Source organism: Perissodus microlepis, chromosome 14 (assembly GCF_051167445.1).
Source record: "Perissodus microlepis isolate ML-2025 ecotype Zambia chromosome 14, ASM5116744v1, whole genome shotgun sequence".
Classification (NCBI taxonomy): domain Eukaryota; kingdom Metazoa; phylum Chordata; class Actinopteri; order Cichliformes; family Cichlidae; genus Perissodus; species Perissodus microlepis.
In genome coordinates this window covers 5345427-5357737 of record NC_140474.1, presented here as the reverse complement: position 1 = coordinate 5357737, position 12311 = coordinate 5345427, and the positions used below count along the sequence as shown (strand labels likewise).

Genomic DNA, 12311 nt, shown 5'->3' with positions numbered 1-12311 from the left:
AAAAAAGAGCGTGCACAGAATAGAGCACTGTCTGAATGTGTGGTCTGTGTGAGTGTGCGTGAATGGATGCATACGACCGCTCGCAGTGCAGTAGGAGTAGAAAATGTCTATTTGTCCAGTATTTTTCTGCGATAAGCTAAAACAAAAGTCGTGAAATGCAGTCATAAAGCCTGTGAAAAAGCTGTCAGTACAAATTTATCTCATGAGTACCCTGCTGGCATCTTGTAACTCACTAATTTGTGCTTCTACCAGCATTAAAGTCTGCGTTTGCGTGAGTCGTGTAACACAAACTATATGTTGAGACCTGGTCTGCTGCCATAAATTCACCCCCTCGGCATTTGTTTATCCTTCTCACTCGTTTTGTCGGTTTTTGTGGTTTCACATCCATCCAGTGTTTCAGTGCAGTGAGTGCAGGTCGGTGATCCATCTGTGATTTGAAGATCATGTTCTGTGTCGTGTTTAGTGGATTGGTCCATTAGCTGTGCAGCTGATTGACAGGAAATGGGGGTGGGGGGTGTAGAAGGGGAGGGGTTGTGTGAGAAAGCGGTTGGCCGATTGATTTCTAACAGATAAATTTTTTTTTTCTTCTTGAGGGTCACAGACGAACCTGAGAGAATCAGCAGATCTCCGGTCACAAGGTGAGTAAACATGTTTTAACCAGTACAGGAAATAAAGTTCCAACAGAGGCTATTTTTCACACGGAAACATGTCGAAGCACGCAGGAGGCAGAAAGACACATCGTGCACACTCACTGAATTCAGGGTTCAGTTAGCAGAGCGATGTTTTCACCAATCACAGGTTCACATGTGATGCAGGTTTGCAGCAGTAACCCTCGATACCCTACAAAGTGTTTTTTTTCCCCTTACGCAGCCGAAACAGGTCATGAATAATGAAACTCATCAGGCTATTTATAAGAAAGCTCAGCAGTGTGAGTGCCTCTGTCATATTTGTCGCCAAAGGTCAACGCTTGCAAACTGTTACAGATGAAAGGTGCTTCGCTGCATTTGTTAAGGCTTTAGTTACCGATTATTTTTCAAATTCAAATTATTAATTAAGGAAATTATCCCATCCATGTAGTGTAGATTAAGGAGCGAATCTTAGGCTTTACTGTTTGGTACAGATTAAGTTACTCAGCAGTATAAAGAATAATTAAAATTTGGTTTGTTTTTTTCAGTGTATTGTATAATGACCTGCTCTATTCCCTCTCTACAGTCTCTATAATGTGCTATAGCACATCTAGTCATGATCATCTTAAAGTCTTTGTTAAGTTTAAAGGCAAATACAAAACTTGATACATCATGTAAAGTCTCTTCCTTGCAAGCATCTTAAATAAAAAATAAAAAGACGTATGTAAACCTCTGTATCAGAAATTTGACCTGCTATAAATGTCTGTTACTGCTGTCTATTATTTTCTTCATTTATTTGTTACTGAGAGGCTACAGAGATGAACGTGTGATGAAATGACACTCATGCTGTTTCATATTATTTATATGAGACATACTTTAACAGAAATCATGGTCAGCACACAGAGATATTTTTCACCTCTGGATGAAATTCAAAAATATTTTTGTCAGTAATCAAAAGTCACATGAGACCACTGAATCATAGCTCAGAGGTCGCATTCATTTCTTGTACTGTAATCTCTGTAAACTGAGTCTCGGTCTCTTTTTATTTTACTCAAACTGGTGTGCGCTCCCTCTCAGCCTCAGCTGCTCCAGCCCAGTCTCAGGTTAAAAACAGCAGGTAAACCAGCTGCACCAGGCTAACATTAGCAAACGGACTGTGGTGTGGTGGTAGATGCTGAGTGTGTCTCCCTGTGGTAGAGAATAGAACTATAATGTTGGACTAATAGAAAATGCATTAAATTATATTTTTTACCAGCAGGTTTTATGCTGTTTGTTGTCACGTGTTGCTCCAGAACAAGAAGTCCATTACAGACGATAATTATTGATTACACTGAACACTGACCACTTTCATGTTACTCATTATAAAACATTTTTAAAGAAGAAATGTTTATTTTCATATCTTATTTGAACAACAATTATGTGTTAGTGTAGAAAATAGACTTTGACTCATCTGTGTCATAGGAACAGAATCAAAATCCAGTGATGTGTGTGGTATTAATTGTCTTTCTTCTCCTCCCCTCCCCCTAACCACTCATATTCTCACACAACCACACATTCAATCACTTGTCGTCACACTTTACCATTCATCATCCTACATTTAAATCTCTTCTTCTGCCTTTGCTCTTCTCTTAAAAACTTTCCATCTATCTCCACCATGTGCATCACCCCTCCCTTCTCTTAACCTTTTCAGTCGCCATCTATCTGGGCATCAGAAAGCGGCCGAGCCCCGGACCCCCCGATGCGGCTGGGATGTGAGGGTACGGAGCCCCCGCGACCCGGCCGAGGTGGTGCTAGCGCTGCGTGAGGCGGCACAGGGCTGCGGCTGCCAGGTCCACCTGGCCGGGCCTTTCCTCCTGTCCTGCACCCACGGAGCAGCCGGGGCCCGCGTGGCCTTCGAGGCCGAGGTCTGCCAGCTGCCCAGCGGGCTGGGCCAGAGCAGCGGTGTAAAGTTCAAGCGCCTCTGGGGGGCACCGTTAGCCTTTAGAGACATTGCCACCAAAGTGTCCAAGGAGCTGGAGCTCTGAGGGCAACCGGGGGTGGGGCAGATTGACAACGCACAGGACAGGTTAATGAATGATGAGGGATGAAGAGGAGAAGGGTCACAAGCCCTCTTCTCTTCATCCCTGGGCTCCACCTCAGCTGGCGTGGCTAATGATGCCTCGCCTCCGCCAAAGACCCTCTTCTTCTGATGCCACCAGTCACAGGCAGGCAAATGGATACACAGATGTGGATAGCTCACCGCTGCAGGCTTATGATGACCCTTGACTTTGGAGCTGTCAGTGACCTACAATCCCTGCTTAACACCACCACCATAAAAAAATGAGCCCATAGAGTCAGACTGTTTTTGTTTTCATGATTTCATATTTGATGATGATGATGGGGATGGTGCGAATGATGGAGCTGAATAAGTTGTTGTTGTTGACATTGTTATTCCTTTTGTATCATATTTGTTGTCATTCCTTTTTAAAGAGCTGCTATTTAAAGAAATGTTTTCATTTTTGTGTATTAAGTTTATTTTCTTTCTTTAGTGCTTTTAAAACGGGCAGACATTTGGCAAACGTCACATATTTAAGCGAGGGCGTAGTGTGACCTCCGGCCTCTAGAGGGAGACATGCAGAAATGCAAAGACAAGCGTTGCAGAATTTCTGCCCATCCATGAACAAAAGTGGTGTTTCTGCTCATTTGGGAGTCTGACGTGTTTGCATCATTTCAGGTAAACTGCTTCTCTGCCTGCTGGGCTCATAGCTGGCAGGTGAAGCGCTTACAGACAAGCAAAGCTGCCTAATAATACAGGACCAACCTGATTATTTAAGCGTTCGCTCTGATCCTTAAAAACAAATGCAACTTCACCAAATGTTTGTCCTTTAAAGTGCTAAGTTTAATGTGTTCCTTGCAATAGAAGAAATTAATTTTAATACCTAACAGGAAGTCCCTGTATCCATGTTGGTTTCATCAGTTTTATGTTGTATTTTTCTTAAAAAAACAAACAAAAACAACAAGCCAATCGGAGTGCATTATTGTGACACAGACACACAAGTTAACCAGTGTGTAGGATTTTGTAGCATCTACGAGTGAGGTTGCGGAAAACATCCTTACAACCACATGTTAGGCTCTCTCTTGAGCCGGTCTTTGGGTTTCTTAGTCTGACCCAGTTGACGCTTCGATGCTCTGGATGCAGGACAAGCTCTCACTGTGTAGATACAAATGGCTAAAGTTAAGCTAAAAATGTGCAATGCGTAGTTACATGTGCTTATACACTAATGTAAACATAACTATGAATGCCATATACATTTCTGCTAATGGAGCTTCAGGACTCCTACGCACTGGTCCTGATGAAAGTAGTTCCAGTAAATAAAGAGTAAAATGCATTTAATGAAAATACATTTTTGCCCATCAAAAATTTAAAAAAGAATACTTCTTTAAAAAATGGCAACTAAAAAGATTCACTTCCTGTTTTACCAGGCTAATCCAAACACAATTTAACCTCCTACTTCTGACAGTCTCCTGGATCACTCGTGACCTGCTCAGAGTTTTGGTTTTAGCCACTTGCCACACGAAGTCTTATCAGTTCACCCTGGAATTGCTGTTTCCCCTTCACCTAACCATAAACGCTTGAGCTGGCAGATGCTGAGAGGTTAAAAACTTGGTCCATTTTCCAAAAGCGATGACTCATATTTTTAATAAAAACATTCATAAAAGGAAGAAAGAGACCTTTAGGTTTTTTTCCTCATAATTTTATCCCCAAACAAATGCTGTAGTGTAGGAGCTGATGCTTCACTGGGTAGTTAACAGTACGAAACAGTATCCCAGCTTTTTGCCACTGCTTCACTTGAGTGTAGTGCAATGCAGACACAAAGCCAAGACACAAGACTTGAATAAGCACCGATTATGATTAACAGGGCTCCTTGTTTGTTTTATTTTTATTTTTTTATTGCTGTAACCTTTTTGAAATTTATTGAGCACTTTCTTTTCTATTTTTAAAAACTTTTTCCCCTTTTTTCTTTTTAACATCCCATTTTTTTCTTTCACCCATTTAAAGCCCACTACAAAGAATACTAAGAATCATCCTGAATGTCTTTCTTTGCTTATATGGCTTCTTGACTTTACATGGTAAAACCAGCTGTGACGTCTTCAGGTTTCCAGGTAGATGTGCCACTTGGTTACAGTGATGTTACTGTAACCAAATTAGAGGGAACCGATGTACAGGTACGTTTTAAAAGTACCAAATTCCTGATGAACTCTCAACTCAAAGGAAAATCTGTCTTACATCAGTCTTTTTTTTTTTGTGCTTTATTACACTGATTTCTTCTTTGAAACATCTTTACCAAACTGTAGACTTTATCCTCTGTTTACCAATCAGACTGCAGCACTGCTGAAAGGTGTATGACTGTTGACCAACCAGACTTAAGTATTGCTGTAAGAGGTTTTTGACTGTTAACCAATCGAACTCCTGCCTTGTCAAAGCTTGTGGCGTGCGCGTTGATGAGGCAGTAGTTTAAAGGGGGAATGTGACCTTGAATGACCTTTAAGAATTCATTTTTCTTTTCTAAAAAAACACTTTGCTGCTCATTAAAGATCATAGTTACCAAAATTATACCAACAGAGACTCCGCTTAGCGCTACGGTGATCACACATTGGTGCACGGACACTGATAACTCCAAAATCAAAAGGTTGTTGTACGTCTATTGTAACTCTATAAAGCTACGCAACTATAACTTGTCCTTTTCAAGTATGCAGCATCTGACAAAACACTGGGAATGGAAATGTTGGATGTTAGAGCAGATTTGTGATCTTTCACTACAGCAATTTATCTGTTTCATGGGAGATTTCAGCCGCGGCAGGTCTCCACCGCTGTCTGATAATGTGAAGCTGTGATTTAGGGCTAGTTTTGCAGATTTCTTTCTTTTTTGTTTGTTTTATTTTTTATTTCGTGTATAACGGAGCCTCGCCCCGTGGGGCTGTTCTCTAGATACGGTTAGGGCCGCGCTTTAAGGCTACAGTTCTGTTGTGTAGTGTGTTTAAAGCCGTCGCTGTTATCAGTAAAACTTAACTTATGGGCTGAAATTACAGAAATGATCGACCTGCAATCCTGCATGTCTCCTTGGAAATAACGTGTCACACAAAAATAAAGACTTTCAACCTCTTTCTTATTTTATGTCTGTTTTGTGATTGCTGCCAGTGAAATTAATGTTCTCTTCTCAGGAGATCTCATAAAGAAAAGATGACATAACCAAGAAGCTTGATTGTCACATGGGGCATCATTTAATAGTCCATTATATTGTACAACCAAAAAAAAATTCCTTTGGTGTGCGTGTACATAGCCATGGTCAGACTATGTATGGATTGATCCCAGGATGTTACCGAGATGATGGGAAGAGAGATGGTTAGAGTTAGAAGAAACCAAAGACAGTGGAGGAGAGGATGAGAGGAGTAATGATGGCAGAAATAAGTAAGAAAGGAAGGAGGATAAAGAGAAGTGGAGTGTCTGTTGGCGGAAAGAAGAAAGCAGAAAGTAGCCAGTTGGCCGAAACCAGTAAAATAACTTTACAACAAGGCTACCGCTTCATTTTTTTATAAAATAAAAAAACAAAACAAACTCCGACAGTCATTCGATCGTGGGATGTCTGTCCACTTTACTTCTGGGCGGGGATCATGCCATCAATGGACTCTCCCTTCTCAAGCTTCTTCTCCATCTCAACCATCAGCTTGACGCCATCGACCACCAGCTGGACCTGATACACCTCAGAGGAGCCCAGACGGTCAGCGTTGGAGATGTCGAACACGCCGCCCACAGAGGCTGTGTCCACACCGCCTGTGTCAAAAGATGAGGACAATAAGAACAAGAAGGCTCAAGAGGAGGTGTAGGGGGAGGAGGAGTTACCCTTTAGCCACTGACGTAGTACATGCCATCAGCAAAGACAACTATTCCCTTTTATCAGCTTGTTTCAGAGGCACAGCTGGATGACGTGAAATTAAAGGCTCATTCCCACATCAAGTAATTTTACTGGAACTTAGACAGACACACACACACACACATCATCCGTCCCAAAAAAGTGACACTGAGGTGGTTGTTTGTACACTAAATGCTTAATATGTCTGTTTATAGCTTCAAAAGCATTTTTCCGCACCTGTGCCACGCTTCTGCAGACGCAGCCTGGTCAGGATCTCCTCAAACTTGGCGTGTGTGCTGAGCTTGGGCAGCTTGACATGCACGCCACCACGCAGGCCGGTTCCCAGGTTAGAGGGGCAGGTCAGGATGTAGCCCAGATGCTCGTTCCACATGAAGCCGTGGTTGTGCTTCTTGAAGATCTCCTCAATCTGAACGGTGAAGAGTAAGAAATTATTCATCCTACGGTTGTTTAAGAGCCCAGCGAGTCCAAAAAAGGAAACCATAGAAAGTCCTATTTGTGAGTATTACCTTCTGCAGGCCGACACAGAAGCGTCTGAAGACCTCCTTCATGTTGCCTCCCTTCTGCATGGAGATGACACGCAGGTGATCCTCCTCGTTCACCCAGACCAGGAAGGTCTTGTTGACGTTGTGCCTAGAGGAATAAAACCCAGCTCAGTTTTATTTGATTTACAGGCAACAAGCAGCGCTTCTTAAAGAAATTTGTGCCACACTTGTAGGCTTTCTCTCTATATTCAACCAATAAATTGTTAAGTTGACCTTGAAGATCTCTGTGGATGTAGTCAAATGACTTACATCCTTTAAAAATTCTTTAAAGGATGTAAGTTTAAACTGCAGCTTCAGTAAACATGAGACGCTTTAAGAGATGTTTAAAAGAAGAAATAATTGGTGTTTTCTTGCAGACAGATGGTAATGATATCAAAGATTTGCTGAGGAAGGGCAGATGGGAGAATTTCTCTCAGATGTTTCTAATGTGTTTGTGTTTTCATAAACGGAGAAAAGCTGCTGTCTCGGCTGATTACAGCACGTATCTGATCACCCTGCTTTTTAAAGAGGAGGGAAAAAATAGAATTGTCTTCAGATTTATTGGTTGATTTCCTATTTCTGTTTCTCACCAGATGCCTCTGGCGTCAGGCCAGTCGCGGGCCATACCGGCGCAGGTCAGCAGGGGGGACACAGGCTTGTCAAACAGGAAGTGATCAGCGATCAGCTGCTCCTGCTCGGCATCAGTCATGCCATCCAGGGGGTAGTACTTTCCCTTGAACTCACCCTCCAGGCTGGACAGTGCTGAGGAAGGAAGGTGTGCGGCACAAAGATGTCAGTCTGTGAATAAAATCCTGAGTTTTATAAACATGTGGGTTATTCTTATAGGTTTGACATTTAGCGTTTACCCTCGATGGACAGATTCTGGATGGCTCTGCGCTCTCCACGGCTGTTGTGGGGGGGCAGGGTAAATCCCTTGATGCTGCGGCCAGTACGGACACGGCTGGAGAGCACATAGTTGGGGTCCAGGTCATCACCACCCTGGAACACAACACAGACATTATAATTATGTTATAGTATTTCATAGTATATATTTTGATTTCATTTCTATAATAAATGAATGTGTCTTTCATTGACAAACTCAAAGAAATGAAATGTGGACCCACATTTTGAGTGATGTGGAAGTTAACTTCTAAGTTAGTCCAGTTTAAGTGCATCAGCTTTAACACAGTTTAGGGAATGAATGTGATTGGGCTGGTGTAAATGTGGAATATTGAACAACACTCGTGCATCACTTGACTCTTCACCTTCAGGTTCTCGAAGTTCAGGTCGGTCTTGTGCTTGTCGGTGGGCTTGTATCCACCATGACGGTCGGAGATGACTGGGTCCAGCAGGTCCTTGAAGACCTCATAGGACTCCTCATCACCAGCAATGCAGCCCACAGTCATGATGAAGGGGTGACCTTGGGACAAGAAGGAGAGTAGGAAAGATTTTAACCATGCTGTATATCAAATAAAGTAGCAGTAAAATAAAAAGTATACAGGAAATGTCTTCACTCTTAATCTTTGTCCGTTTGGTCAAATTCATTAACACAACCAGCCTGACGAGCAGATGTTGACGAGTCTGGGATGTTGTGCTGTGTTGTTGTACAGGTGTGAACTTCTTCAATCTTACAGCCTGGCTAACACCACAGTATTAAAAGTAAACAAAAATTTAAATGCCTTTTAAGTGAATTGTTCCTGAACCGGCAACAACAAAGTAAAACCTATAATGTCAGTAACCTAATCGCAGGTCGTATTTGGTTACAGGTTGTGCTACAGTCATTCATGTCTCGTGGTGCCTGTTTGCCTTTGCTTCTTACCAGGGTTGTCGACACCGGTCTGGATGACATCATCCACGGTGAAGCCGCTGGGGGTGGACTTGCTTCTCAGCTTGCCGTAGATCTCCTTGTTCAGCACCTACAGCAGATAACACACGCAGGTCAGCCATGTGACTCACCTGTCTTTACCGGGAAATCTAAGAGATCCCGAAAGAAGTAATCACAGCATTTTTGTGACATGCATCTTCACAAAACCCTGAATCGTGTCTCGTTGAAACTAAATAGCATCTGAGCCCATGTGTGTGGCAGTAAAGTATCCATGTTTAGACCGTGTCAGAGCAGGGTTTGTACCTTGGCCATGTGGTTATTGTGCTTGGTCAGATCGGGGTACTCGTCGTCCACCGAGAACTTCATTTTGTAGTCGTTGTGGCAGTTCTTCGTCATGGCTGTGATTCTTACTCCACCTGACAGGAGACGGGGGAAAAGAGGACAGTGTGCTGTTTTAATTATTTAGGCGGGATCATGCAATGTTTCCCTTATCAGAATAATATGGCAGAAGCATCCATGAAAAAAAATGTGTTTAATTAATTTACCAGTTATCACTTGGTGTCTATCTGGTGTGGTTATGTAAGAAAAGAAACTGGAAGAGAGGCTAACAGAGCAGTGAACACCCGTCTATGAGTCTTCATCCTGTCCGTTTTCCTCTTTGATCTTTTATTTTTTACTTTTTAACTTCTCCCTTCTGTCTTCTTCACGTCCCCCCCCCCCCTCTTTGTCAGCTGTGCTATGTCCCCCCTGCTCTTCCTTTCTCTCTGACGTCCCACCACCTGTCTCCCCCTCACAGCAAACATTATTAATAGCATAGTCATGCCCCCTCCTGCACTGCACCCGTCCCACCTCAAGCTCATAATGATGAATGGCTCTCTCTCCTATCTCACTCAATTCAACGTAACGTCAGCTTCCAAGGGAGGCAAAAGCCTGCATGGAGTAGTTTTCCACAGAAGTAATTCAGCTTTTAAAATAGCTTTAACAAAATGAAAACAGCAGAAAATATTAATTCTCAGAAATAAATGAGGTTCACAGTTTTATTTTTCTATGCTCTATGATCTATTTTGTTTATTTCATTTAATTCCTTTTTAGGTGAGAAAAAGCAGTAAGAAAGAAGAAAACTACTTTGGTCACATAACCTTTTTAACTTCTGCAGAAATGAATTCAATAACAGTTTAGGAATCTGAAAAGGCAACCGGCGCTGCAGCTTCAAAATCAATCAGGTTGTTGTCAAGAATAAATATGCAACTCCTCCTCACTTCTTTCTTTTTCTGTTTGCTGTCAGTGTCTCTTTCCTTGAGGCCGAGCTCAGTTAGTGGAGGTGCATTAAACTGATGACACCTGGTGCAGCGAAAAGGTCAAAGCCTGCATGCCTCACAGACGGCTGTGCAAGTTCCATGACTATATCAAGCGCTCCTAAACTATTCAAAGACATACCTCAAGCCAGTGCTGCAGCGTCAGCAACAGATGACAGACAGACGCAACTGCTGGCGCGACACTACAGCACTACAAATGGATATGCCCTCAACCCCACACTGCTGCTCACATCCAAGAATGTCCCGTCTTTCAAAGAAATGCCTACGTTTCAGATTACAGTGTGCATCGGTAGAAGAGTGATTGAAGTTTATTTTAGTAGCTTCCATGCCAGAAAAAACGTTTCACAAAAATCCAAGACAGAAATGCAGAGGGGGAGTACGTTTTCACGGCTCGGTGTTCGCCAGCGGTGCGGAACCATTCAGTTTTCTGGTTTCCCTCTCAGACAAATTTTGTTCTCAAAAGGTTTGATCCATATTTAAATGGGAAAAACATCAGAATATTTCCCTTTCATTTACCAAAAAGTCAAACTGAAACATTGCATTCAGGGTTTTTTTCTTTTACCTGCTTAGGAGAAAAGAAAGAAGTAACAGATCCCGGGATCAGATCCTATCCACCAAATATAGGGGTCGCCCAGCTCTACCAGGTGATGGACTAAAGTATTTATACTCAGACCTCTGCTGCTATTGGCTGACTGGACTTGGGGTCACCTCATTTGATTGGGCAGAAAGGGTTTTCCGTGCCCGGCTGAGTTTCTAAAAGGCAAGAACTGAGATCACACAACACTGTAGACAAGGGACAGACAAGGCAACAGCTGCAGCAGGAGGTCCAACCCTTCACCTTCTGTCTGCATGTAACTGTTTCATAGCAGCCTGCAGGAAAGGACACGGTTATCTGGAAATATCTGTGTATTATATGCATGCAAAGCAGGGAAATTGTGTCCACATGTTCCAAGTTATTTAACCTGGTTACAGAGTAACTGTGATTGAATTTAGATAAAAGGTACAAATGTCAAAATCCCAAAGTCATGCAAAGGAATATATGTATCTAGCGTTTAGTAAGATACTGTGAAATACTAATTTAGAAGAACATTTGCCTCATCTGTTGTTTTATTTTTTATGTTTAACATTTTTTTATGTTAACCAGTCCTTAAAATATATCCTGGGGGAAGAGTGGGAGGAGGAAAGTCCTTAGTTCAACCCTTAAAATATGGAAGAACATCAATTTTTATAAATGATTTTAATTAAAAACATACTAAAAAGTAATGTTTGTTGTCACCAAATATGTTTTTTTAAACAGGCTAATACTGTGCAGCCTTGTGTCGATCATGCATGAAGCTTTTAATCTGGTTTGACTTGGTCACTTGTTACAGTAAGAGTGGCAGACTCTGATGGGCATTTGAATCCTGCTTTCGTGTTTCATAAGTGTTCTCGGAGCAGAGTGACCGGAGTTCTCCCTGTTATCACATTTAGCAGCTAAAATAACCACTTTGTCTTGGATTACATCACCGTGATATTCTGGATTACAGATTGGATTTCACTGAGCTGTGGCCCTCTCATCGACCAATTTGTTAAGTGGAGGAGTCTCCATGTGTGACTTTTAGATATGGGGTACAGCTCCCTGTGTGATGTAGGGATGCATAGTGACAGGCTGTGCAAACTCAAAACATTTGGCAAGTCAGAGAAGAGAAAACCTGAATGCCTCTTTACATGTTTATCTCTGAAGATGTGAGAAGTTAAGCGTCTGTCTGCTTCCTGTTCTCTCCTCTGGATTTTAACCAGTTCCACTCAGTATCCTGTCTCGTGTGGTTCAGATTGCTCAGGTCCTGCTCTGTTATGTACAAGCGCCAGCATCATTACCCTCCCAGCAGTAATATGATAAACCTGGGTAATCTACACGTAGACAGATGCTAAATCATCCACATCATGTGACAGAAAGTAGACACTGTGGGGTGGAGCTGAGAGGCGCTGCAAATGGCAGTCTCGCGTAAGATCCAGGTTTCCCCAAAGCACAGCAATAACTGAGATTACGCCACATTTCATATCTCACATATTTCTATGCATTCATATCAGGAGATGGATTACAATTATCCCTTCAATCTCACCAAATAAAC

General features: G+C 42.3%; 2 protein-coding genes across 6 annotated transcripts in view; one reads left to right on the top strand and one right to left on the bottom strand.

The window, feature by feature from the left end:
* Positions 1-5776, top strand: part of mark4b (MAP/microtubule affinity-regulating kinase 4b) — a 60572-nt gene extending 54796 nt beyond the window's left edge. For 2 of the 5 annotated variants that reach the window (XM_084951770.1, XM_084951769.1), the window contains exons 16-17: positions 594-638; positions 2317-5776. In XM_084951770.1, the coding sequence (XP_084807896.1) occupies positions 594-638; positions 2317-2650 (379 nt within the window). In that variant the 3' untranslated portion in view covers positions 2651-5776. Of the gene's footprint in view, positions 1-593; positions 639-2316 lie in introns of those variants that run through there. The other 3 variants (XM_084951771.1, XM_084951772.1, XM_084951773.1) reach the window with 3 other exon arrangements.
* An 89-nt stretch (positions 5777-5865) lies between these two features.
* Positions 5866-10888, bottom strand: ckmb (creatine kinase, muscle b). The gene is made up of 9 exons (XM_084951774.1): positions 10763-10888; positions 9188-9300; positions 8879-8975; positions 8325-8479; positions 7926-8058; positions 7650-7821; positions 7045-7168; positions 6755-6944; positions 5866-6438 (listed from the first exon to the last, which is right to left on the bottom strand). Exons 2-9 carry the CDS (start codon positions 9278-9280, stop codon positions 6260-6262), a joined length of 1143 nt encoding a protein of 380 aa, XP_084807900.1. The 5' UTR covers positions 9281-9300; positions 10763-10888; the 3' UTR covers positions 5866-6259.
* Positions 10889-12311: the final 1423 nt, after the last annotated feature.